This window comes from Poecilia reticulata, linkage group LG20 (assembly GCF_000633615.1).
Source record: "Poecilia reticulata strain Guanapo linkage group LG20, Guppy_female_1.0+MT, whole genome shotgun sequence".
Classification (NCBI taxonomy): Eukaryota; Metazoa; Chordata; class Actinopteri; order Cyprinodontiformes; family Poeciliidae; genus Poecilia; species Poecilia reticulata.
In genome coordinates, this window is record NC_024350.1 from 13,211,109 (window position 1) to 13,238,348 (window position 27,240).

General features: G+C 38.4%; 3 protein-coding genes and 1 long non-coding RNA gene across 7 annotated transcripts; 3 read left to right on the top strand and 1 right to left on the bottom strand.

Moving 5' to 3' along the window:
- The first annotated feature begins 11 nt into the window (after window positions 1-11).
- On the top strand, window positions 12-1,400 carry LOC108165710 (uncharacterized). Of its 2 annotated transcripts, none has more exons than XR_001776046.1 (4): window positions 12-531; window positions 617-695; window positions 804-875; window positions 987-1,400. It is a non-coding gene; the product is annotated as an uncharacterized LOC108165710 (long non-coding RNA). The 2 variants fall into 2 exon arrangements; XR_001776045.1 differs by having other exon boundaries at window positions 818-875.
- A 2,413-nt stretch (window positions 1,401-3,813) lies between these two features.
- On the bottom strand, window positions 3,814-7,728 carry LOC103482478 (beta-2-microglobulin-like). The gene is made up of 4 exons (XM_008438665.2): window positions 7,507-7,728; window positions 4,760-5,032; window positions 4,492-4,529; window positions 3,814-4,364 (listed from the first exon to the last, which is right to left on the bottom strand). The coding sequence occupies exons 1-3, from the start codon at window positions 7,568-7,570 to the stop codon at window positions 4,516-4,518; spliced, it is 351 nt and encodes a 116-aa protein (XP_008436887.1). The 5' UTR covers window positions 7,571-7,728; the 3' UTR covers window positions 3,814-4,364; window positions 4,492-4,515.
- Window positions 7,729-9,310: 1,582 nt separating this feature from the next.
- Window positions 9,311-12,479, top strand: LOC103482479 (B-cell receptor CD22-like). The gene is made up of 6 exons (XM_008438666.1): window positions 9,311-9,374; window positions 9,949-10,323; window positions 10,759-11,052; window positions 11,554-11,811; window positions 12,199-12,280; window positions 12,395-12,479. Exons 1-6 carry the CDS (start codon window positions 9,311-9,313, stop codon window positions 12,429-12,431), a joined length of 1,110 nt encoding a protein of 369 aa, XP_008436888.1. The 3' UTR covers window positions 12,432-12,479.
- On the top strand, window positions 11,453-26,546 carry LOC103482481 (myeloid cell surface antigen CD33-like). Of its 3 annotated transcripts, none has more exons than XM_008438668.2 (4): window positions 11,453-11,479; window positions 24,273-24,363; window positions 24,560-24,925; window positions 26,221-26,546. In XM_008438668.2, exons 2-4 carry the CDS (start codon window positions 24,291-24,293, stop codon window positions 26,529-26,531), a joined length of 750 nt encoding a protein of 249 aa, XP_008436890.1. In that variant the 5' UTR covers window positions 11,453-11,479; window positions 24,273-24,290; the 3' UTR covers window positions 26,532-26,546. The 3 variants fall into 3 exon arrangements, with proteins under 3 accessions (XP_008436890.1, XP_008436889.1, XP_017157438.1); XM_008438667.2 differs by lacking the exon at window positions 11,453-11,479 and adding an exon at window positions 22,469-22,525; XM_017301949.1 differs by lacking the exon at window positions 11,453-11,479 and adding an exon at window positions 22,771-22,796.
- Window positions 26,547-27,240: the final 694 nt, after the last annotated feature.

A 27,240-nucleotide genomic window follows, 5' to 3' on the forward strand; every position in this document is an offset into this window, starting at 1 on the left:
CCTGAACTCACCTGGAATCTCCAACAAGACTCTCTCAGACAAACAGAGGAAAACACAGATGGAACCTTTACAACTAAAATCCAGGAGAACATCACTCTGTCAGACACTCATGATGGATACAACATCACATGTTCTGCCAGATATCCTGTGATTGGAGGAAACAAGACAGTAGAGACAGAAGTGACTCTCATTGTTTCTTGTAAGTGATCCTATCAGCAGGTCATGGTTCAGCTGTTTCTGATCAATAAAGTTCATGTGTCTCATTTTCCTCAGATGCTCCTAGAAACACCTCAGCATCCATCAGTCCATCAGGTTTGGTGCCAGCAGGTATCTGGGTGGAGCTGAGCTGCTCCAGCAGAGCCAAACCTCCACCCAGATTCACCTGGATCTGGATCAGCAAACATGGAGCCATTAATGTGTCTGTGGGGCCGATTTACAGCTTCAACGCCACTGAGCGAGGAAAATATCACTGTTTGGCCACAAATCATCTGGGGAATGAGAGATCATCAGGGATCGTTCTGAGGTTTGAAGGTAAATTGCTAACAATACTGAATGATTTCATTTTACATATTTAAAGGAGGACCTCAAGTTCTACATGTTGTTTGTTTCATGGAAGTTTCGTCGCAGCAATCTGAACACTGGGTGGAAATTTGCACTGGAATCATTACCATCATCGTTCTTGTTGTCTGTATTTGGTGAGTGTGTGTTCAGTTCTTTTGCTACCAGTGTTTATATGTCTCCACCAGCTCTGAAAGGAGACATTCTTGTGCTTCATACGGTTTTACATCTGATTTATTTTCCAGAATTTCTTTCGCAGTGCTATAGTTTGCTGGAGGAGAAAAAAGAGGACAGATGCAGCCGTACCACGGCGACAGGTATGAATATGCTGAACAGCGCAGCAGATTCTTCTTGTGACTGAATACATAAAGATTCCAAAGTTGGAGATTTAATTACAGAAATCGGTTTCAACTTATTTACTTTTACAGATTGAAAATAGTAAAGAGTCTACAAGAAGCACTAAAGAGGAAGAAAAAGAACAAACCCTCCATTATGGAGAGATTCAGTTTCTAAAGCGAAGCCCTGAACCATCCAACTGCAGAGTGGACGGTTCAGACACAGTCTACTCTCAGGTTAAAGTACTTGAGCCAGCAAGTCGTTTGAGGCAAATGGCTGATGACCCAGAATGCCTCAATGCTCAAGTAAGACATTAGTGATTTTAGATTTATTTTTATTTCTACTGGTTTCTGTGTAGTTTAATCCTTTTCAAAATACCTCATGTACAAAAAGGGCACCTGAATGTGTGAATGCAATACTTACACTTCCTCAACAGGAAACTTGAACTTTCACACTTCAGCTTTTCTTTTTCTTTTTTCAGAAGAATATACACAGATGTATGCAAATAATGTCAGAGCTCTGAAAAAAAGGGGAACCTTGCACAGTTTTCTGTTCACACATCTGCGGCAAATGAGCACCAAGAGATTAACTTGTGTCATGCATGTGCCTGAATCCCATGTCAGCTTTGTTTCATATGCTGTCTTGTGATATCAGACAGAAAAGCTGTATCTTATCAGTTTGTATTCTTTCATTTTCAGCCCAGTTATAATCCAATGCATTGCAAAGTACACGTTTCTTTAAGGTTATGTAGGTTCATATTCTCTTGGTTCTGCTCTCCACTTTGGTAGTCACCCTACTGATGTGTATCTAATCTTTCACTATTCCAACAAAAACGTTCCTGAGTGCATTTATGTTGTTGTCATTTCCTCATGAGCTTTGTTACTGCAGTTTCTGCTACAGGAAGTTTCTGACCTTTTTCTTTTCCTGCTCACAGCCATCAACATCTACGTATTTGAAGAAAGATGTCAATTAAACAATAAATGAAGTTACAATAAGTTATTGTGACTTATGTACGAGTCACAATAACATTAATTTTTTTCCATAGGGATTAAAAAAAGACATATAAATAAATAATAAATACGTTGAATCTGTGGCCTCTCGGAGATGTGAGGGTTATGTCACAGATGCTTTTGAACGGCTTCATGAATTATTAAGCAAAAATGTACAGTAAACTCAAAGTGAGACGAAGGAACAGATAAAACTTAACAGAAAACCCAAAAGGAAGGGAAACATTTCTGCATATTTTCAGTATCTTATAATCCCATTCAGACGGTTTGCAGCTGTCTGAATGTTTGGTGTGCTGGTTGGAATGCAGATTTCTGATGTGTGTATTGAACACACAACATTTGCGTTATCCTCCAGTTGGAGAACTTGTGAGGGAAAAGTTTCAAGTGAAAGGTTGGACAGAACAGAGACACAAAAACTTAAGATATTAACTAACTATAACTATAATTTATGCACGAAAGCTGTAGTTGATTCATGAGGTCACCAAGCTAGCGCTGAATGTAAAATTACCCTAATGTGTGACATTGCTAAACCGTATGCTGTTTCACATTTAAGAACTAAATATGGGTTATTTGGTTTGTAATAATTAATCAATTTTGACCAATAACATTGAATTTTCTTTAAATGACACATTTGAATCCAATGTTTTAAAATGCATTGTGCATTATTAAATCCATGTTTCTGAGATTTATTTTCCAGAAATAAACCTCAATGTAAATATTATACATTTCAAAAACTGCAGAAATGCTCTCTTCATTACAAGTGCTGTTTTTAATTATATAAGCTTTTCCTGCTTTCCCTTATTCTTATTTAGCTGTATGGTTGCTAAAAACATGTTTTAAATACAGCAACCATTCACTTCGTGTTTGACTTTGTTGTCAGCCCAAGTGAAAATGGTAACGGATGGAGAAATTGTTGTGATACCAGGAAATACTTTGTAAGTTTTCAATACCATATTTGAAGTGGTGAGGACAAATGAGAAGCCACTGGCTTGTATTTGATATAAATATACTTATGGGTTCTCTTTATCTACTGTTTCCAGACTGTTTTCTTTGTGTTGATTTTTGACATCTATTTGCTATATGTCCACCCAAAATCCACACGATTTCGATTCAAGGTCAAGAAAACTTTATTGATCCCAAAGGGAAATTAAATATTGTTGTAGCATGTAGGAATAAAGTCGTGATATTACGACTTGTTTCATATTATTTATTCTCGTATTATTTCGACATTCTTTTCGAACCACTTTATTGTCGTAATACTATGACTTTATTCCCGTATTATTTCGACATTATTCTCGTTATATCATTACTTTATTCTCGTGATACTACGACTGTATTCTCCTAATTTTATGACTTCATGCTCGTAATTTTATTTTTTTCTTATGGTTGTTGCACTTTGTCATACAAATACCGAAATAAGTGTACATTTTAAAATGAACTCTTTACCTCCATTGAAACTATCAGACCTGCTCCCCCTTCCTGAGTTAGCTAGCATCTGTGGTTACAAATATCAAGCGTGTCTATATTTCCATCAGGGATAATAGCGCCATCTTTAGGCCACACTACTTCTAAATATAAGGCTGCAGTCTCTCACTCTTACCACTAGGGGCGCTGTAGCTCATCAGCAGCTCAAAGTGAACAGTTGTTCTTTGACCTCATGAAGAGTTTCTTTCCCAGATTCCAGCATTCCCAGGTTAGAAAGAGGCCCGTTTCCCACATAGACTGGTTGGTACGCTTATAATTGTAATCTTTAATTGGGAGATTCAACAATTGATCTGATTTAGTGAGTAAAAAACAACTTAAAAATGAAAAACTATGACCCACAACCCATCAAATCCTTGAGTCCATTCAGTCGCCACGTAGACTGCAGACATCAACAGGTTAACCATTTTAAAATGAAAGAAAACAGAAATAGAACATCTTAGCCAATTTTATTTTATGTTTAAATCATATATACAAAAATCCAGTGAAATAGGCACTTTTACATAATTTCAAAGTTATTGCATCAAACTGTTTTTTTTATTCACCCTTGAAGCTTTACATATAAAACATGACAGTTGAGATAAAATGCAGATTTAGCCTACTCTAACCTCTCACACCATCAGAAAGGAGATTGCATGTGATTAATATAGTAAATGACAAAATAAAATGTAAATGTGTTTATTTTGATTGTTTAGTATTTTTTTAGATTTAGTCCAACTTGAAGTTTAAATGTCCCCCCATGCTGACTATTATTGACAAGTTGACAATAACCAGATCCAGAGGCAAGACAAGGAAAACAAAAAGTTCAAAAGTTATTTCCTTTTTAAGCTCAGGTGCATTTTTACCTTACTCTATTCAGAGAGCTCAAAAACACTTTTAAGTTCCAATTTGTGTTCTTGTTTACTTTCTGCGAGAGCTGAAATTCACAAATTCAACATTATTTGCAAACTCCAAACTTCATCCTTTACAAGCAGAAGACACCTGTGGATTACACAGAAGAGAAAAAACAGTGTCAAGTTCCACATTTACAGCAGATTTTTACAAAAAAAAAACTACCTCATGGAAAAACAGGATTATCAATGCACAGAAACTTTACTGTGGTACATACCTGGAGCATCACAGTGCGTACATCTTACACATCGGCATCTGCAATAAGACAAAAAAAAAATAAATCCATTATGTTAGTTTATAAATAACTTTCCAGACAATCATTTTCAAAATGTATGTATACTGTATATCACCAATTAGCTTGTAGCCTAAAGCATAGTGGAAAACAATATCTTTCAACTGAGTTTCCACAAGGGTCCTCTTTCTCATTCGGGTCCCTGTGGTTCAAACAATTTTATCAATAAAGTGCAAAAGCTTAAAAGCAGTACCCCATTCATGGGTTGTTTCATTTTCCACATGTATCACTCTGCATGTGTAGCGCTCTCCTTCCTTTGGAGTGAAATGCGCGTGCTTGGTGAGGTGGTAGTGCCAGTTCTCCTCAAAGGCCAGGTCAGTCTGCTTGGCATCAGCTATTTCCTGTCCGTTCTTCAGCAAATCAATTTTGATCTCTGGTGGGTGGAAGCCGCTGACGTGGCAGATGAGGACGTTTTCCTTCCCATACAGCCCAGGGTTGCGACTGTAGATCTGCACCTTTGGTGATGCTGACAACACATACACGGACAGCATTAACACATCTTCAAAAAAAGGCTTTAGAATAATTCAACAAAATTATACACTTTTTTTTTTTTTAGTCTTAAAATGGCAGTGACAAATAAAAGTTATGGCATTTGGAAAACTGAAGGACTTTCTAATATAATGTTACAGGTAGCTGCACAACTGCGCAGCTACCTAAGGTTTGAGGAACATCCAGTTCTTCCTCTTTTATCATCTACACAACCAACATGAATACTTTTTTTTTTAGGTTGACACATTCCACATTTAATACTAATGCACAGTCATCCCTAAGGGCCAATTAAAGAACGCCAAAGAGACCAGTTAACTTACCAAGGAAGACGCTGGGAGATAAATATATTAATCCTAAAAATGTCCCAATCCTTGTTTTAGGGACATAAAATTTGTTTGCTTTCAAAACTCGTCTTATCACCATTTTGCAGTGACTAATTAAAGCCGCTGACATTTTTGTTTGGGAATGTTTTTCTTACTAACGTAACCAACAGCGGACGGACCTGTTTGAGTGGAATGAGGAACAAGGTTGCACTTGAACGTAGAAGCAGAAACATCAAACACTGTCCCCCCCAGCCGAGAGACTCTCAAAAGGAAAGACGCCAACAGAAGTTGTTTTGAACAGACGGATGGGAGACAACAAAACCAAACTCTACAGCCACAACCATATATTTCTGCTCAGGAACACAGTTTAATACAATTACACTCCAACAGTCCTCTTGGGATGATTGTTTTCTAGTAACTCGATCTGTCAATAGTTGGTATCTCCTCACCCATACCTTGTACAGCCATTGAAAACAAAAAAAGCTATACTTTGTACCCAGCTAAAGTCCACAATGAACATAAAACTCTTGGACTTAGACATGTTTTACAATCTTAAGACACAACCTCAGTTTCTTTAGGTGACTATAAAATCCTCATAATATTCTTTCTTGTGGATAAAATTGAAAATGTGAAGAACATCTTGATTATAACATTATATTTTTAAATTATGCCAACTTTTTTCTCATAAGTAACAAGTTCTCTAAGACTCAATAAAAGTGTTGTTTAATACAGTAAAACCATTTCACACTCCAGGCCCATGACGAGATAATAAACAATGGATAAGAACTGGTTCTAATCACAGCAGTAAATTTAGTGTAGTCAGGAAGAGGTATTGCAGCAAAGTGAGCAATTTTGCGCAACACACTCAGGGTTTTCCCCCAGTGTATCATAAGCCTGGTGGGCCACCAGGCTAAGTATTGCTTATTTATTTAAGTCGTTTTAAAATGTTCACATTTTTTCAGACTTTATAGTTGGTGTTCAGGTATAAACCTTCCAATCTTTCAAAAATACATAATTATCAAGGGATATTTTTAAATTTCCTGTCAACTTTAAAGATTTTTTAAATTCAAAATCACTCAATCATGCTGGACGACTGCCCTAGCACCCAACCACTAGGCTTATATGTTTTCTGGGGGAAACCTTGATACTGAGTCTGACTGGATTGCAATGTACCAAGAATCAAATTGAAATTTATGTAATTTAATTTAAACAGGACTGATTTTATTTGACATCTTTGATTTGGACCTCTTTGCATTGTAAAGTGCCTTAAAATGACCATTGTTGAAAATTGGCCCTTGTAAAACAAACTGAACTAAAGGCTTTGATACATTAGCAATAAAACTCCAACAGTCAATGTATGACTCATATGACATGGCAGACACTTCCATGTGCCATTATATCATCTATTCTCTTGGTTTATACATGAACCTGAGAAACATAGTTAAACACCAGGCAAAGCCCCTATAAATAAACGACAATAAAATGTAATCTTAACATAAAACTTTTTCTTTTTATCATTGAATACTAATACGTTGTTATTATGGTAAAGTTAATATGGAAAAGTTGTCTTGAGTCATAGAAAATCCTTTAAATGTAGTTGTATTTTTCAGAAGTACACCAAATTGTACAGAATATAGAAAAAAGCAAGTCACGTTCCTTTAAAATGAGCTCTATTTACGAAGAGAACCATAAAGCCAGCTACGTGTTTGTACTTTTCTAAATAAAAATAAATAAGTCCAAAATTATGCGGGTTATTTAGAGAGAAAAAAACAAACATAACAGGGCTCTGTCTTTTAAAAACGATTCAAGTACGAGTGTACTACTTAACCACTACAATGTATTTACCGAGAATTATTTTTAACAGGTTACACAAAGACAGTGAGCGACATGTTTGTTTTTATTTTAAGAAAGCTTCTTACAGCTATTCTAAAACAGATGTGTCCGCTTAAAATATTTGTTCTATTTTAAGCTTACTCACCGCACTAATAAATTAGTAATTTATCCGGGTTATATCTATGGTTAGGCCTGAACCTGTACATTTTCGAGTCTTCTTCCTTGTAACACAGCGCCATATCTGTACAGTATACCCGCTGAAACAAAAACAAAATACGGAACACAACTAAATTACCTTCTTTAGCCATTACAGCATAAGACGCGAAGAGAACAATGACCAGGAAAACCAACTCCTTCATGATTCTTTGTTTTAAGACGGTCTCTGGTAGAAGAAGGTGCTTTCTCTTCGTATAAAAACGATGACAAAAAGTGCGCAACAACTCGAATCGAAAGTAAAAACGTTAGTAAGGTGAAGGACACCCAGATAAGACTAACCCCGCCTAGCAAAGTCACTGAAGGCCACGTGATATTCCCTCAACCAATAAGGAAATTTAAAGAAACTGTCGCTAGGTGGAATTTACATTAAATTATTGACGTTTTCTTTTTCTTTTAGTTTTCTGTGTAGCTAGCAAGCAATGAAAATGTGTCTTACCCCCATCTAGTGGTCAGAATGTTAATTATAATCAGCTTGGTTATAATGGATCAATCAAGTAATATGTAAAATGAACAGATAATTGAGAAGTTTTGAGTTAGTTTTTAAACTATCAATCACATAAGATTTTTGTTCTTAATTTAAGATATTTGTTCAAGATGCCTGACCTCAATTTATCATGATGACGTAATCCCATGGCAATATGGCATGAACAAGTTCGGACATGTCATCTTTTCCTCGGTACTTTTAGAGAGATAGAGAATCACTCTTTCCTTTCCAACACAGTAATAAAATCTAGTTGTATTTTTTCCCCTTTTGTTTTTCTTTCAGATTGTATTCTCGGACACATATTATTTTATATTATGTTTCAATGCAACAGTTGCGTTTGATCTTGCATATATATATATATATATACACAATAATAAATTTCCCAATGTAAATAAGACAATTTCATATAAAATTAGTCAATAGTAATTAGTAAATTACTAATTTCATAAAATCAAGACATTTATTAACATAAATACGTGTAAGATTGTTCTAGTAAATATGTTCATTTGGAGCCTAAAGCCGACAGAGACCGAGGCTAATTTTACCTCGGTCTCTGTTAATTTTTTCACCTCACAAAAGAGAGCAGGGTCCAAAAATAGTCCTGGTCCATGTTTGTCCTACTTTAATCTACTAACATAAAAATACTATCTGTTGACCAGGAAAGATCTCATCGTCAGCTCCAATGGAATAAACTACCTCAATATGTCTTCGATCTTGGTAACTTGTTCTGTAAGAATATTTCAAACTCACCAAAAAAATGGTTTGGATTATGAATAAACACTACCTTATTATCTGGAAATTTATGTTAAGCTGCTGAAGTGGTGGTTTATACTTTTGCCTCATAAATATATAATTGTGGGTTTCAGAATTATTTTTGTAGGTTTTTTTTTAACCCTTTGCAGTTTGCAGTGAGTTGTATTTTTTCATGGTGAGATTTTCTTGAGGAAATGCAAATAAGCATATTTCCTATTAAATACTCTACTAAAGCAGTCAATCAGCAGTTCCACTGACAACATATAACAGTGAGACTTTTACAGATGGGGCTAAATTACTTTAAAAAATACTTCCTGCTTCACAGTATAAGGAAGGAAGACAATATATAACCGATATATTTAACCAGTAACACCTGGTCTGAAGGCGAGACTCTAGCTTTGTGATCTGTTCAATAACTTTAAATAATAAACTCTCCAATTTGTTGAAATTTTCAGCTTTGGTAAGGAAATATTGTTGCAATTTTTGAATTTGTCATATATCTTAAAATGTGTTAATTCTGTTCACCTATTCATTGCTTTACTTCTCGAATTTCTGGATTAAAATGTTCATTTTCATGTTGAGAACTGCTTTGAGTTTTAAGAAATGTTCTATTACTATTGTTTTAATCTTGTTTCCAGTCTGAGAGATGGCAGCTCTGTCTGAGAACATGCTAACAATCAACATGGTACTGAGTGTCTTCTTTTTCCCTGGTGAGCTTTTTGATAGTTTCCTTTCAATTGGAGAAACAATTTCTAGTCTAAAATATTGAATCCTGATATTGTGTGATGAAACATGCTGCAGCTATCATGAACTTTTTCTGCGGGCAGATTTGGCTCCACATGATGCTCATCATCATTGAAATTACTTCTTTTGCAAAGTGGTTTGAGACTAAATGGTGCTCTACAAATAAACTGAATTGAAATGAACCACGAATCTGTTTGGTGCCAACAGCAACTTCACTTTTAACTGAATAACATACAAACGTTTGTTTGAGGAGTTTAAAGCAGCATCTAATTTTGAAAAACAGTTGTGGTTCAGCTTAGTTAAAATAAAACAAACTACATTTTGATTTATCTGAATACTGAACTTACATCTTTGAAACAAACCCCATTTTAACTTTAGTGCTGTCAAATATTCTATAACACACTCATTTTGTGCTCATTTACTGTCATGAAGCAACAGCTTGAAGGTTTACTTTGAGTTTTCAGCCTGAGCCATCAGAAAAAAGTGATACTGTTTCTTTAAATTCCTCTTTAAAATAGAATTTTGACTCTGTGCTTTTAGGCACTTTGGCTGATTGTGTTCATGAACTACGGCTGTTCATCTCATCGCCACAAACAATGAAGGCACTGAGTGCAACCTGTTTACACATCCCATGCAAATTCAGAATTAAACCGGAGGAAAATCTTGATGGTGGGAAACCCATCAAGATTAAAAATGATGTGAGGTTTGCACTGGCTCCACAAAATGTTGTATTCAACAGCAGTAAATCCGTTAACATCTTTCAAATGAACATCGCCGGAAATCTGAGAGAGAGAGACTGCACCACCATTTTCTCTAATTTACTCGCAAATCAGTCAAACACATATTTCTTCAGAATCGAGAATGGTCGTTTTATGAGCACAGCCTCCTGTAATCCTCTTCAAATTGGAGTTCAAGGTAAGGCAATAACATTTAACACTTTATGATATCTTTCTTCTTATTTCAATCACAAACATCAGTGTATTTTATTGGACTTTTATGCGATAGATAAAGTGCAAGATATGATAATTCTGCTCGATTCATCTCCCTTTGGAGCGCTGTCTGGGATTTGTCCCATAGAGCTTGATTTCTCATTACATCTTGGCAAATCCATGAACACCAGAAGGGGGGGGATCATTTTAATTCAGCTATTGTATTGTATTACACTCTGAAAATCTAACAGAGGGTAGATCTTTGTATTTTATGGTAACAGAAAATTTTATATGGTATGGTATTTAAAAAAAAGTGAAAGAGGTGTAAATATTTTTGCAAGGCAGAAGGAGGATTAACTTTGTTCCATAAACAGTGTGTAGTACCTTCTGTTTAGTGATCATGTTTGCTTTCAAACCCCAGATTCTCCTTGGAGTCCCAGCATTAATGTTCCCTCTGACCTGAAGGAGCATCAGTCTGTCACTGTAACCTGCTCAGCTTTCACTCCCTGTCCAAACTCACCTCCTGAACTCACCTGGAATCTCCAACAAGACTCTCTCAGACAAACAGAGGAAAACACAGATGGAACCTTTACAACTAAAATCCAGGAGAGCATCACTCTGTCAGACACACATGATGGATACAACATCAGATGTTCTGCCAAACATCCTGCGGCTGACAACGTAGTACAGACAGAAGTGACTCTCAGTGTTTCATGTAAGTGATTCTATCAGCAGGTCATGGTTCATCTGTTACTGATCAATAAAGTTCATGTGTCTAATTTTCATCAGATGCTCCTAAAGACACCTTAGAATCCATCAGTCCATCAGGTTTGGTGCCAGCAGGTAGCTGGGTGGAGCTGAGCTGCTCCAGCAGAGCCAAACCTCCACCCAGTTTCACCTGGTTCAAGAAAGGCCCCCAAATATCCACTCAAGTAGCTACANCTCACCTCCTGAACTCACCTGGAATCTCCAACAAGACTCTCTCAGACAAACAGAGGAAAACACAGATGGAACCTTTACAACTAAAATCCAGGAGAGCATCACTCTGTCAGACACACATGATGGATACAACATCAGATGTTCTGCCAAACATCCTGCGGCTGACAACGTAGTACAGACAGAAGTGACTCTCAGTGTTTCATGTAAGTGATTCTATCAGCAGGTCATGGTTCATCTGTTACTGATCAATAAAGTTCATGTGTCTAATTTTCATCAGATGCTCCTAAAGACACCTTAGAATCCATCAGTCCATCAGGTTTGGTGCCAGCAGGTAGCTGGGTGGAGCTGAGCTGCTCCAGCAGAGCCAAACCTCCACCCAGTTTCACCTGGTTCAAGAAAGGCCCCCAAATATCCACTCAAGTAGCTACAGGCATCTTTCACAAGGTTCAATTCACTCAGGGCGGGCAGTACTTCTGTGTAGCTGCAAATACGCTGGGTAGTCAGAAATCATCACCGGTCAGTGTCAGAACAAAAGGTAAGTTCTGCTTCCTCTTTTGTTTTCCTTTTCAAAACCCTTAAAGATATTGAGATATGATAAATGGACTGAACTTATAACAGATAACAGTTTTAAGCAGAATAAAAGGTTAATTTAGGAAAGAAACGTAAACTATTGTTTTAAGACTTTGCCATCTCGTCAATATCCTAAGAACTCTGTTACTCTGGGTAGATTTCATCATGTAATTTCATTGAATTAATGAAGAACTATTGCATCAGTTCAAATTGTATAACATAGATTATTATATGTTATGAAATTGGTTAAGATTTTCCTCTTCTACAAAAGTAGTAATAAATGTAAGATAACAGTATTTAAAGCCAAGATATTGTCCATTCAAGGAAAACTGAGCATGTTCTCTTGTTGAAGGTTTACCGGGACTGTGGATGTATATTGTAATAGCGATTTTGGGAATAGGACTTCTTAGAAGTACACACTTCATGATTAAAAAGTAAGACAATTTTGTATGGGTTGGTACAATTCAGCTGTAGAGCTCCTGATCTCGGTTACAGATTGGTGTTTGACGTTTACTTTCAATCTCCTGTTTTTTTGTTTGTTTTTTCAGATGGATCCAAGCCTCCTCATCCAGTCAAGCTCATTAGTTGTGCTTGTGTTTAACACTAAAAATAAAATGTTACAACCCACTTCAACCCTGTCAGTGCTATAAAAACATCATGCAGTGACCAATTGTGAAACAAGCAATAAACATTACATTTTGTCAAAATGCAATAATCAAAGTCAGTAATACAAGTCAATTATGTTGAATTCTTTTACTGCTATTCAAAGGGAACTTTAAACAGGTGGATTTTTTTAGTCTTGATTTAAAGCAACTCAGCGTTTCAGCTTCTTTGTAGTATTATGGAAGTTTGTGGTAGATTTGTGGTGCATAGAAGTTGAATACTTCCCATCTGTTTCTGGGGATCTTAAGCAAGCTAGCAGAAAAAAACCTGAGCAGTCTGGAAAGTTGATGCAACAACAGCTGGTGTTTGTTGTATTTTGGAGCTGTGTTGTTGACACATTTACGTAGTTATGTGTAACCGGGTGGTTTTTACTGGAAAGCATAGTTTACATCCAGTGGTTGTAAATTCCCGCCCGTTTTGGGCACTTGAACACATCTAGGCTCCGTTCCCCACCTTCACTTCTCACTTCCGTTCACAGCCTTGTCGGGCTCATTAGCGTATATAGGCACCGGGTGTGCACGCCAATCTGAGTGCCTTTGTCAGGTCCGTTGTGTTGCAGTTGGCTCTCGGTCCGATGAGCGCTGGGGCCGTGCTCATCGGGTTGCTGTGAGAGGGTTCGGATCGTGGACATTTGATACTGGTAGGTAGTGATGGGCAAATGAAGCCTCATGAAGCAATGAACCTTTCCAGCCCTTTGCTTTGCAAAAAGGTTCATTACTCGACGCTTCATTCATCACTCATTAGTGACATCTGCTGGTGAAACTAACAGCCCTGTCACTCAGTTGGATCATACTTCCAAAAATTAGTAAATGCAATATTGTCACAATATTTTCATCAAACTTGTATTTAGTAACAGGAGAATCAATGAAACCATATTTAATTGTCATATGTTTTAATTATTAAAATGATTTGGAGCCAATCTAATCCTGGTATATGTTGAACGTGGTTGTGTTGGGTTTTCTTATGTCAGACTGATTTGACAATAAAGACATTTTATGTTTTAGTGTCTTGGGAGTGCAGTGCCTGTTGGGGCATTCACTTTTTCTTGAATTTATAATTGGCTCTGATCCCTTATATTYGGCGAGATGTTAAATTTTAGTTCTGCAACACCATTAAATCTGTTTCTGCTGTGAAAGACGGATATATCTTTGCTAATTAGACTGCAAATAATAGTGGCACTTTGCAGAAGGTGAGAAATTGGGACGTGGAGGGGTTAATAATTATCTAAGAAGAATTTTATTGTGAGCGATCATCTGTGTTACGTTACCTACTAAGTCTACTTCGGCTCGTCTGCTGGTAACGAGCTCTTGAAGGTTCTGCTCCGCTGGCGGCAAACAAGGAGGAGGCAGATGAAAGCTTGAAGAACTTTATTCCTTTCTTTTGGCAAAGCGAACAACTAACCACGAGCTGCACAGCTAGGGTCCCTCAAAGCTTACACAATCAGCTCTTCTTCCCTCTCTCACCCCTCCACGCTGCTCTCTTCCGCCCCCCTCAGGGAAAGGCTGGGCCTGTAACATCTGAAAGTATTCCCAGATGTCAGAGATTTTCCTCTTACTGGCTCCATTTCAGACAATCAAGTTCTGTAGCACATTTCAGCAACAATGCAGTTCATAAAATCACAAAAATATAAAGTCATAAAAAAACGTAATGTACAATTGAGAAAACCAGTAACAAACATTACATTTTGATGAGTGTCATCATCAATACACATCAAATATGTTGGTCAATGTTCATTTTATTTTGGCTACTGAAGACAAATGTCCTCCTCTGATGCGAGATCAAAAGGACACCAACCCATGATGCAGCGCGGCTCATCGCGCTTTTATTTTGAAAACCGACACGCAAAATGAAGCAGTCACGTGACCCATGCAATACGAGGCCTCGTTTGTTGCCAGTCACGTGGTTTTCAGCAAGACGWCACAAGCCTCGAAGCGGGGCTTCATCGGACACGCCCCCTTTTTACTCGGTACACGCCTCGAAGCCTGGATTCAGATAGCCCATCACTACTGGTAGGATAAATGGATTTTTGATGTCACTACCCTACCTGTCTGTATTATTGTCAGCAGATATGTCATTGTTTTATTTTGGTATTACAGATTGCTGCTGTTGCCAATTATGCTCCCACAAAAAGTGCATTTGTTTTGTAGTTGAATGCTCTCAAGAAATAGGTCATCTTTTAGAGAAGGAGTTGTAGCACAAACGGTGCAGAAACAGAACAGTTAATAGCTCCTTATTTTTACAAATTAGCTTATTGGGCACAGCCTTAGGACTGGGTTGGGGCAATGTGGGATTTGTTTTGCTTTGTCTAACATTATTTTGTGTTTCTACTAATTTGGTTTGCATTTGTTTTTGATTCCAATTGCTTCTAGTCTTGTCCTGGGTTTGTGAGCTTTATTGAGTTTTTAATTAGAATAATAAAGTCTATTTTTAATATTGTAAAAGAATGTATAAATAAAAATATATTTTGTATGCTATTTCTGTTTCATCATTCTCAGCCAGACCTACCTGGGTATTATTAATAGGGAAACTCTAGACCACTTGATATTTCAGTGGTCTACCAGTTGGCTTTAGAGCCACGTCCTCAGTCACCATCCGGGTGCTTTCCCCCGTGTTACATATGTGCGCGAGGTGAAGCAGCGTAAGGTGTGCTGAAGTGTATGGGACATCATCGGCGCGCCACCCCCTCCAGACGGGGCTTTGGCGCCCCCTCTTGTGCTACGCCCCTATGCGTTGCATACCCTGCATACCCACTTTTTGCGCCACTGTTCGCAACATTACGAAACTCATTTCAATTAGCCTACCTTCTCCCGTACTCGTAGGCCACTAAGGCTGGGCCCAAAAAATGCTCGAGGGCTTTTAAATGAATGATGAATAAAGTGATTTGTGGTGTTTGGGGAGGCGAGATTCTCTCACTGGGTGCGAGAGCTAAAGAGACCTGCTGCTGCCGCCGTACGAGCAGCACAGGTGTGTGTCTGTCCAATAAAACTATTAATCTATAAATCAATAGACTGGTCTATATATAAATATAATCCATGTTTCTGTCTAGTATTTGTATGGCATTAAAAGGACCTGGAACTTTTGTTTTTCCAATGAAAGCTCTGGTTTGCACAATAAATGCCATGTGGGTGAAGTTTTATGGATGATACTTTGATGTCCCATTCTCCTGAAGGCAGCACAGAGCTGCACCACCAGAAACCGACAAACACTGAAAAGAAGTTATGATTAATGTAGTTACAGTTCTATCCATGGTTTAATGTTACAGAGCTCAGTCGTTTTGCAAATAGTTCAAAGTTTATACTGGCATGTTGTACATCTGATCTGCTATTTTGTGTAACATTTAACAACTAGGAAATGGCAAAAAAATATTTTTTCCACTCTGATTGGCTGCTGTTAGGCCTACCAATTTTAAGTTGAATGTCCATGCATTTTTTGGAGACACCTGTGAAAATAATTTCTATTCATATGGGTTTTTTGTTCTCTGGGAAATTATTTTTGATGATAAATACAGAAACAAGCATAAAAATCAAAACATCTACAATAGTGATAGTAATATTAATAATAGTCAGTGCAAAGTAGCCTGCAAATTCTTTGGTGGGGGGCGGTGAGAGACCTGGATAAAGGCTAGGGGTGCGCTGGCCCGAAAAACGTTGAGAAACACTGCGCTAGAGCTTCGCACAGTTTTCCCCCAAATAACTGAGTTGAGCAATGCTGTTGGAGGCACATAATGTTAAATAAATGATGAAAGAGAGCACCTTGTCAACTAGTAGCCTGTAGCCCGCTGATATGTTCAAAAGTGTGTAGGACTCTCGATATTGAGTATTTTGGAAAAGGTGCTGTTGAGGAAAAATTATAATTTTTAGTGTTTAATAGAGTTTAATCTTTTTTGAACAAATTTCTTAATTTTAAACAGAGTTGCTAATTTAGTCAATTCCAATTTGAAATTGTATCATCTGTGACTATGTGAGAATCACATGGAAATTGTGTGCTATGAAAATGTTTTGTTAACTTAGACAATTGCTCAGGTTTATGGTGAATGATTGTCTTAACTTTTATTTGAATATTATATTAGGTTAGAAAAAGAAATTTTACTCCATTCTATTCTGTTGATTGTATGTATTACTTTTTGGTTTATTGCAGGAGGTCTTTGAGGTTGCTGAGTGCAGAAGAACAAATTGGGTTCCTGGAAGATTAACTTTTTCTTGAATTAAATACAGAATTAAAGGTGTGTTCCTGATAGAGCGGGAGAGAAACCAGAATCTCACAGCTACCTGTGAAATTACCTTCCTCTGTTTCTCTTTGTGTGCAAAGAGAAACAGAGACTTTTGAACCGCAGGAGGCCGGACAGCCTCTTCACTCCTTTTGTTTAACACGAAGGAGTGAATGACTTTTGATCTTGGCAGTAAAAAAGGGAAGGTCTAAGACTCTCTAAGATGGCTCCTGGTTGGATGAGCAAAGATACGCCTTATTTGAATCTTTGACTATAAAACGTTCTGCACAAAGTAACAGATCAGATTTTGCTCTTTGGAATTTCTCCAAAGATGTTTTTTAATCCCCTTCCCTGTCCTCTCTGTCTCAGGTAATCAATTTATGTCTCTGCTTTTCTTCAGGTTTTCTGTTGTATCTTCTTACTTTGTTCCGATTGAATTAAATTATGCAATTCTGTGACGTCATCACACATTGTTGTTTTCTTGTGCCCACACACGGTCGCCGAGAGGAACCCGGGATTTCAACAGGAAGGAAGAGAGAGCCAGATTTTTTTTCCCAAATTTAACCACACAAATTAATTCTTCCTTAACAGTGCTCATATGAGTAGTTTTACTGCACTGTACCTTTTTTATTTTCTTAAGTAATATTTTTACTATGCGTTTATTTTGCCCCCAATAAGCCAGTGCCCTCATGTTAAACTTGTCTGGAGCCGGGGCAGCGTAGAGGGATTACTCATTCCTGTAACAGCAGAAGTATGCGCACTCGGCTACGGAGAGCCATGCAGCCTATTGTCTCGGGTTGTCTCGGTTACCGCATTTATCTCAGCTCCAACATCGGCTAACTCATTGTCAATCAGCATACTACCTTGTCTTTGTCTGTGTGATAATACAAGTCATATTACCAATTGACTCTCTGCATGAAACTTATTAATCATCCAGTAATTAGGAGTTTTGCCTCAGTTGTGAAGGCGTCACACGCTGTACAGTTGCTGCCGACGAAACGTGAAGTTGACTAAAAATTCCGCCATGACAAATCTCGGTACAATCGTTCCAAACCTTTATCCATTAAACGAGCCATGAATTTTCACTTACATCATCCATTATTATCTTCTCACATCAAATTTTGTTCAGTGTCCTATTCAGTACCCATCAGAGGCCTAAATAGAAACTAGTTTTGCCGCAAATTTTAACATTCATGTTTTCGTGTTTGACTTGTAGGAATTTCTTTCAGATTTATACTGCATAGAGGCTGATTGCTGCTTCATGTTTTATCCCAGGTGTGCAGTACAAAGCAAACTAGAAGGGCTACATTGTCAAGCAGTTGCTATTTTTTTTGGGTTTATCGAGCGTTCCCCTGTCTTAGCTCAAGTTTAAGGCTTCTTTAAGTTGTCCTTCTAGGTAATTGTTTCCCGGCGGACAAGCAAACTGTCCCGTATTCCGATATTTTATTAAGCTCACGGCCCATGTAGTGTTTCCAAATTTCATTTCTTGTACAAAATCATTAGCAATCTGCATACCATTATTTCCTAGGCCAGTGTTTCTCAACCTTTTTTGGGCCAGCTCCCCGCCAGCATTTATCCAGGTCCGTCACCATCCCCCACCAAAGAATTTGTTGGCTACTTTGCAATAACTATTATTTTATTATTATTACTATCACTTTTGTGAATGTTTTGATTTTCATGCTTGTTTCTGTATTTATCATAAAAATAATTTCCCAGAGAACCAAAAACCCATATGAATAGAAATTATTTTCACAGGTGTCTCCAAAAAATGCATGGACATTCAACTTAAAATTGGTAGGCCTAACAGCAGCCAATCAGTGGAAAAATGTTCTTTGCCATTTCCTAGTTGTTAAATGTTACACAAAATAGCAGATAAAAGATGTACAACATGCCAGTTTAAACTTTGAACTATTTGCAAAATGACTGAGCTCTGGAACATTAAAACATGGATAGAACTGTAACTACATTAATCATAGCTCTTCTTCTCTTCAGTGCTTCTGTCGGTTTCTGGTGGTGCAGCTCTGTGCTGCCTTCAGGAGAATGGGACATCAGAGTATCATCCATAAAACTTCACCCACATGGCATTTATTGTGCAAACCAGAGCTTTCAGTGGAAAAACAAAAGTTCCAGGTCCTTTCAATGCCATACAAATATGAAACAGAAAAATGGATTATATCTATATATAGACCTGTCTATTGATTTATAGATTAATAGTTTTACTGGATAGAAATTACAAAGAACAAATCTGGTTCTTAATCAAATCCTAATTAGTCAAATTGAAAGTGTCATGGAATCATCAGCCTCATGATATTAACACTGACATAAAAATAATATTGAAGAAATAAATGTATCAAATCTAATTAAAAACATAAATAAGTGATCAGTTCTTTACTGTTATGGTCTGTAAGATATATTTATTCTCAGCACTAGAAATGGTCTCAACAGACCCATGGCATTTCAACAATATTATTTTACCATTTATCTGGAAATAGTGTCTGTTTATTCTTGCCATACTGCTCGAAAGATCTTGCCATACCTATTGCTAGATTTATTTTATCGTTTATTGACGCTCACCATCAGTAATCTTCACTCATCACCTGCTGCGCCGCCTAATCGTCATGTGTTTCACATCATGTGTTGATTTTTCACTGTTCAGCGTCGGATTCTCTGTTTTTATGCCATAATTCACATCTAGTTTGTCGCTCCGTTTTATATCCCGCTTCTCCCGTTTCAGAGTTTTGCTCAAAGTGTGCGTCTTTTTTTTTTTTTTTTTTACCCCCTAAGGTGCAGGGCGTATCGATGGGGAAAGGCAGACTGACATAAACCTTTTAAAACAACGGAAACTATTTCGGTATCCTGATTATTGAAATTTAAAAGTGCTGTGGTACCGTTGTTCTATCACACCCGTTTCATACCGGACCACTTACAGCCCTGGTGTTAATGCTATAAAATGAACGCCGTCTATTGTGGTATCACCCATGGAGGGATTTCTTTATTTAAATGGGTTCATTTTTCAGAGGGATACAAAGTGAGGGTATTGTGATTTTAGTAATTACATGTTTATAAGAGCGATTTTCTGTTGTCCTTCCATGGTAGCGGGCAGCTTTCAAACGGAAATATATACACTTTTTAATATAAGTTGCTGCTTTGACATGATCACAGCACTGCCAAAACATATGTACAAAAATCCTCAATAAAACATAAAATATTTTAAAATCAGACTCCAGACAAGTGAATCACAGCATCGTCATCAGCCGCTGTCAGTGAGTGTCTGTTGCAACGCTGAACTGTTGGTGAGCTGTGTTAGCGTGGTGAAGCTACCAGTAGCGCCAAGAAGCTACAAACACTGAATAGAAGAAGAGCTGCCATCGATACCGTTGCAGCCAAGCATGTTTTAATGTTACACAATACAGTTTTAGCAAGTTGCTCAAAGTCTAAACTGGTATTGTTGTGCATATAAGGTGTAAAGTTTACCTTCGACCAAACGCCCTCCCAAAGGAATCCCAGCGCCCCCCTTTTGTAAAAATTTCCGCCAGCGCTCCCTGCCGTCCTACCACCCACGTTGAGAACCGCTATCATAGGCCACCCTACCCTTCTTGGTTGATGCTGTTTCTCCCATCTTACCCTTTCTACTTCAGCAGTCGGGCATGGCCCCCTTTTTTGGGGGAGGAAACTCCAGCAAAGCTGGTGCAGCTTTAACCTCCATTTCAGCAGCTCAAGTCCTCGGCATTTTACTAAACCAGTCTCATTGCCGTAACCCGTTTCCCGAGAGTTAATTTCTGCAAGCGATCCCAGATCATCGCTCTCTGCTATAAGTTGTCGTGTTTTAAACTATAAGCCAAACCTCCACCATCTGTCTCATGTCTTCTATCGCCATCATATAATTTCAGCATACCTGCTCGTTACAGATCTGGTCATTTTAACACTTAATAAAGATAAGCTGCCTCTTTGCCTGTGCTCTGTCCAGTCCAGCTATTAGACAAGTCACCCATTTCAAAGCTTAATCTCATCCTGGCTGTATATTTCCTTAGTTTTTCATCCCCATTTTGAGTCCCAGCTTTTTCTTGATGCTCATCGTAGTTCCAAGCCCTGCATGCATGCAACCTTGAGGGGAAAAAATACAATAAAATTGCATAAATCATTTAGCTTTAGACTATGTTCACCGGTCTTCAATGTATTTATTCTCTTGGCCTTACGCCAACATCTTTGTCCATTTTTTAAACATTCCCTTCACATTATTATTATGCATCTCTTCTCTGCCTGCTGTTTCCCCCAGTGCCAGACGAGCACTGCGCGATTCTCTGGTGGTGGTTGGTCAACCTCATGCAAAGCGCATGTTCTTATCCTGTCAACGTTAAGCATGTCTTTCCCCCTTTGTTCTTTTCAGGTTTCATTCCAGACTGTAACCCCTCAGCTGGCCCCTATTCACTGGCCTGGCATCATGTCATTATGGTATATCACTGCTGGCCTTCTTCCACCAGCTAAGTTTTCCCGTGTCATTTTGTCACCTCAGATCGATTCCTCCTATCAGTGCCTCACATTTTCTCGTGAACAGCATCCTTATCGGCTGACCACTTATATCCTATGCCTTTTCTTTCCTCTCACCATTCTCCTCCTCCTGTCCCTCAAGTCAACTCACAGGTTTATGGTCCCACTATTCCCTTCCTCACCTTAGGGCCTCAGTCCCCTTTTGGGGGTAGAGCATCCATAATCAGCGTCAGGGCCCGAGTGCCAAAGAACTGTTATTCATTTCCAAAGAACCGTTATTCATTTTGTCATTAAATCTTTAATCGTTCATTTCTACGTCTGAGTTTTTCCAGCCATGTCTCAGCGTTGCCTGCCCCTACAGCTGGCCCATGTCCTAGCCTTTCTCTCATTGTTGGCCCATGTCTCAGTTGTTTGTTCTTCCCTCATACTTTTCAGTGTGGCTCCCTCACAGCGGACACCTATCCTCCAGCCTTTCTCCAGGCGATTGTGTGTCCCCTAAACTGATCCCAATCTCCTGCCTGGCTCCACGCCTTCAACTATCCTTCACTCTCTTGCCTGGTATTATTTCAACCCTTTCTCTTAGCAGGCCTTCATTCTTCGGATGGGCATCATAATATCATGAAAACAACTCTATCAATCAAATTTGATTCCTCCTACCAGCTTCTCACCTTCTAGTCTTCTGCACTCCTTTGGCTGACAACCTGTACTGTATTTTTCTCTCCGCATCCGCAAGTCAGCTCACAAGTTTTAAGTCTCACTTTTGCTCGGGCCTCAGCCCCATTTCTAGGGGGAGAGCATCCCTAATCGGTTATCGGGATGTTCATCGAGTTCACATCATATCTCGGCTCAAATCAGCTGCCGGGGCCCGAGCGCCAAAGAACTATTAATCATTCCTGTCATTAAATCTTTTAATTGTTCCTTTTTCTCAGAATCAGCCAGTGTTGAACATGCGTAGGTCAGTACCTACACAGGTCCTTCTGTCCATTCATATCTACACGTTTTTGAATATTAAATGTGCCTTTCAGCAGATCATGTGGAGTTATTTGATCTAAATCATTCTTTAAACAACATGATGCTCACATGAAAATTAAACGTTGACTTTCTCTTTGTCAGACTCAACTTATCAGTAACAAGATTTAATTTCAAAATTACAGCTGTGAAATTTGACTAAATTAGCTTGTGTTTTTCAAATTATTTTTTTATTTAAAATCATTTTCTCCTGACATTTATTGCCATCTTCTGTTATGTTCTACTGACAGTTGGTAGTTACCATAGCAACCAGCAACAGTAGGCTAGTCCCCTTTTACCATCTTTAACTCTGGTATGTATTAAGATCAGCTCTGTGCTTTCTTTACAAGTGGTATATTTTTAGACAAATTTAATGAAATACAGTGTTTAATGTTTTGCCATGGTTTGTATATATTTTTGCTGTTTTCATAATTAAAATTGCACATTTGAGCTATCTTTAACTTTACAACTGTTAACTCATGTCAACTGCTCTGTAGTTTGTTTGGGGTTATTTATTGTATTTTTATTTAATGTATAGGGTCTGGACTGATGTTAACCATCAGCTTGACCTTTTCTCTTGTTAAGTATGCTTCAATTTTTGATACAAAGTATTTCAGTTGTCAGTTGTGTCTTAGTYTTTAAATATTAAAATGTGTATATTCTCCATCTARTAAAATTGCATATTGACATTTATAATAAAGAAAAGGTTRGCTATGAAGGTGTTTTATGTAAATTGATTTTAAATACCACAATACAATCACAGCCAGCCCGTCCCTTTTTACTGTCTGTAACTTTGTGGCACAAACTGCTGGCCTGATGCAAACCACCAACTTTTACTCTTTATATGATAAACACAACCAGCTTGACTGTGTGTTGTGAAGTCAACCTAATGGACCTAAGACGAACAGAGAAAGTTTACATATCCATCACATTTACCGTATTTTCCGCACTATAAGGCGCACCGGATTATAAGGCGCACTTTCAATGAATAGCCTATTTAAAAACATTTTTCCTAAATAAGGCGCACCACATTATAAGGCGCATAGAATAGAAAGCTGCAGTTAGGGTTGCTACCCGTCCTGTATTGAACCTGAGCGGGAAGCGATTTGTTCCGTTCTCTACAAATGTGGATGTTTAATAATAGAGAAATGGTCCCCGAGTACTTTATACTGCCCCAGTCATTGTTTCACTCACGGTGTTGGTTTGCGATATTGTGCCCAACTGCGTTCTGGGTAACACAGACCAACCGACACGCTGCCGCCGCAGTCTCTGTCTCTCTTTCCCCGCACCCCCGGCTTTAAATGTATAGGGGCTGGTCCCTTGGTAAACCTAGTCGAAGCACCTCGAATGAATGTCTAAAGCCACTTTGTTTACATAAAGAAGGTCAACAAAACAGTCCCGACTCGGGTCGGCAAGGAGAGCCTTCCGCAACTGGGCCGGGACGTGGCTGGACGATGGTCACCCTTCTCCGTTCGCGCACAGCATGTTCGTGGAGAACGTGGTGCTAAATGACCTGCAGACGACTTGATTATCAGATCGGTAGGTAGGTCAGTCAAACTTTATTAACAAAACGGTGTTCTGACAACTATCCTAGCATGCACCGCGCACTTCTTCTACGGGCAAAAATGAAGTCGGCGGCTGCTTACCGTAGTTGCTAGACCTGTTGTGGCTCAATATTGGTCCATATATAAGGCACACCGGATCATAAGGCGCACTGTCGGCTTTTGAGGAAATTGAAGGTTTTTAGGTGCGTCTTATAATGCGGAAAATACGGTACTTTGAAACACAGAAGGTGGTGGTCTGACCTGCTGTTGATCAACTAAAATACATAAAGTTTTTCAATCTAAACTGGTTCTGATTTAGCTGCAGCTCTTTTTGGTAGGTCTGTGTTGATTTGATTTGTTTATGTATGTTTTCTGACTTTAATTGTAATGCAGAATAATTTTTGATAATATGAAATAATCAAAAAATTTTTCCAAAATGTTTCATTTCTGCCTTTTAACCATGTAAGCTCTGATTTTATCAAGAGACTGTTTTAAAAATATTAATCTCATCATTAGGTTGTTCCAGTCAGGGAGATGAAGAAGCTCTGCCACCTGTCTAATAACATCCTGATAGTCAGCATTTTACTGATTGTCTTCTTTCCTACAGGTGAGTTTGTTTGTTCACTCCCTTTTATTTGGAGACGTCACATAAATCACTTCTAGTCTGAAATATTTGATTCCAACATGGTTCAAAGGCTCCACACGTACCATCAAGATGAATCGGAGTTCAGCATCATGTTACATGGTTGATGTCACAGGATGATTTTTCTCCATGTTATTTTCATCTTTCTTCTGTTTTACAGGTGCCTTTTCTCATTGTGGTAATAATTTTCACGCCCACGTGCATACAGTAAAAGAGATAGATGCTCTGATTGGATCTTGTGTGGATATCTCATGTAGATTTGAGAATTTCGAAGGATTTGACAGCAGGAGAATCACTTTCGGAATCTGGATGAAAAATAAGGCGGAAGTATCTGACACTGTTTATAACAGCAGTGGGAAAATTAACACCTATCAAATGGAAACGACTGGAAATCTCAGAAGGCAAAACTGCAGCATTCGGATTCCTAATTTAACAGCAGCTCATGCAGACAAATACTTTTTCAGATTAGAAAACGAACCCGTGAAAGTAACATTTTGTGACGATCCTTTTAAGTTAACAGTTAGAGGTAAGAGAGCTGTTTCTTATTGCTATGTAATATACACTCAGCCACTTTATTAGGTATGCCTAGCTTGTAGCCTTTGGGAAGCCTTTTGCCTCCAGAACTGCCTTAATCCTTTGTAGCATAGATTCAACAATGTACTGGAAACATTCCTCAGAGTGGAATTTGGTCCATGTTGACAGTATAGTATCTCAAAGTCATTGCAGATTTGTCAGCTGCACCTCTATGATGTGAATCTACAGTTCCACCACATCCCAAAGATGATCTATTGGACTGAGATCTGGTGACTGTGGAGGCCATTCGAGTTCAGTGAACTCATTGTCATGTTCAAGAAACCAGTGTGACATGACTYGTGCTTTATGAACGTTATCCTGCTGGAAGTAGCCATCAGAAGATGTGTACACTGTGGTCATGGTCAGCAACATYACTCAAGTAGGCTGTGGCGTAACTTGACACGATGCTCAGTTGGTACTAATGGGCCCAAAGTGTGCCAGGAAAATCTCCTCCACTCCATTACACTACCAGCAGCAGCCTGAACTGTTGATACAAGGAAAGATGGATCTATGGTGTCATGTTGTTAATGACAAATTCTGACCCTATCATCCGAATGTCACAGCAGTATTAGAGGGAATCTCTAAGAGTCTCTCTAGTCTCTCAAAATTAGGGAGTCTCTCAAATCCCCCCCACCTCTGGTCACACACATCGTTTCAATCAGAAGACCACAGTCTGACTCTCCCTATTGTAATCCAAGGGGGGGCCCAGAAAGTGTTTGGGAACCACTGGGCTACATGTTAGGCTGCATGTTAGGCTACATGACGGCGCGGCATTGTCTCCATAGTCTTCTTACCTTGTAAAATGTGTTCACTGCAAATCCGCGGTTACACTGAGGGCTGACAGTCATTATGATTGACAGCTGATGTCCAGCACCACCATATCTTTCCTCACTACAAGTTATAAGATAAAATGACAAGTTTGCTTTGCATCCTTGCCTGTTTGTGCAGCCGATTACACAGCATCCTATGACCATTTTTAAAGTCAAGTCAACTAACTAGAAGTGGTGTAAGGTTACAGATGTCTGTTTTTAGACTAGCTTTAAAGGAGCACATTGGTTGTTTTGACTTCCGTCATGGTGGAGTGGGCAAAGGTCAATAAGTGAAGGGTCAATAAAGGTAATGTTTCATGGAATTAAAAGCTTGTTGATGAGTAAAATGGTGTTATATTTGTAGGCATAATGTCCAAGTAATCCAGACTGTACTTTGTGTCATGTTTCACTTTATGACATGTCTGGTTTGAAACCACAGATTCTGCTTGGAGTCCCATCATTAATGTTTCTGGAAGTGAGCTGAAGGAGCATCAGTCTGTCACTGTAACATGCTCAGCTCATACTCCCTGTTCCCTCTCACCTCCTATACTCTCCTGGAATATCGAAGGAGACTCTGTCAGAAAAATAGAGAAAATAACTGATGGAGCCTTTACAACAAAATTCCAGGAGACCATCACTCTGTACGACACACATAATGGATACAGCATCAAATGTTCTGCCAAATATCCTGTGACAGGAGGATTCAAACAAGCAGTTGCAGAAAAGACTCTAAATGTTTCATGTAAGTGATCCTATCAGCACATCATAGTTCATGTTTTTTCCATTTACTTGATCAACTCACAATAAAACAGGTTGTGACATTTAAACCTAAGCAACACAACCAACATCTAGCTGGGTGTGCATCTTGCATAATCATAGACGGCAGGCCTACAGTATGAATGGGGAGGTCATCTTTGTCAGAAACTACTTACAAATGCCATGATTGTCATCTGTATTCTCATCTATTAGTGATGGGCCGGTTGCGAGCATTTCGACTCTTGGAGTCGGCTTTTAGGTGTACGATTAGAGCCGATTCCTCACTTAGAGGCGTTCTTAATAACTGATAGCTGTAAGCAAAGCAGCATCTGGCTGAAGATTAAAGATATTTTGTGATAATTAAGGATGTGCCGATCAGGTTTTTTCATACCCATACCGATCACCCATGAGGGCCGATCACCGATACCGATCAAATCATTCTTTTTTTTCTTCTTTTTTTTAATCAAAAACACTACCGGTTACATTATGTGGAAAAAGGAACCATGAATTCACCTTAAATTAGACAAAAACTTGTTTTTAATAACTTTTTCCAAGAAGAAAACTAAACAAAACAGGCATTGTAAAAATTGTACTGCTATCGGTAATACTATCTTTAACAGACTGATAACATATGGAGGTTCTGAAGAGGCTAAATAATGCAAAGAGCCAAAATAAAACCTCTCAACATTGCCAAAAAATTCAA

What these genes read in the sequence shown, in the direction of transcription:
- LOC103482479 (XM_008438666.1), top strand. Translation starts at nt 9,311, where the DNA reads ATGGCAGCTCTGTCTGAGAACATGCTAACAATCAACATGGTACTGAGT. An exon ending in GAGTGTCTTCTTTTTCCCTG is followed by an intron (nt 9,375 to 9,948) that starts GTGAGCTTTTTG and finishes CTGTGCTTTTAG; the next exon opens with GCACTTTGGCTGATTGTGTT. An exon ending in AGTGACTCTCAGTGTTTCAT is followed by an intron (nt 11,053 to 11,553) that starts GTAAGTGATTCT and finishes AATTTTCATCAG; the next exon opens with ATGCTCCTAAAGACACCTTA.
- LOC103482481 (XM_008438668.2), top strand. Translation starts at nt 24,291, where the DNA reads ATGAAGAAGCTCTGCCACCTGTCTAATAACATCCTGATAGTCAGCATT. An exon ending in GATTGTCTTCTTTCCTACAG is followed by an intron (nt 24,364 to 24,559) that starts GTGAGTTTGTTT and finishes TCTGTTTTACAG; the next exon opens with GTGCCTTTTCTCATTGTGGT. An exon ending in TTTTAAGTTAACAGTTAGAG is followed by an intron (nt 24,926 to 26,220) that starts GTAAGAGAGCTG and finishes TTGAAACCACAG; the next exon opens with ATTCTGCTTGGAGTCCCATC.
- LOC103482478 (XM_008438665.2), bottom strand. Translation starts at nt 7,570, where the DNA reads ATGAAGGAGTTGGTTTTCCTGGTCATTGTTCTCTTCGCGTCTTATGCT. An exon ending in TGCTGTAATGGCTAAAGAAG is followed by an intron (nt 5,033 to 7,506) that starts GTAATTTAGTTG and finishes ATGTGTTGTCAG; the next exon opens with CATCACCAAAGGTGCAGATC.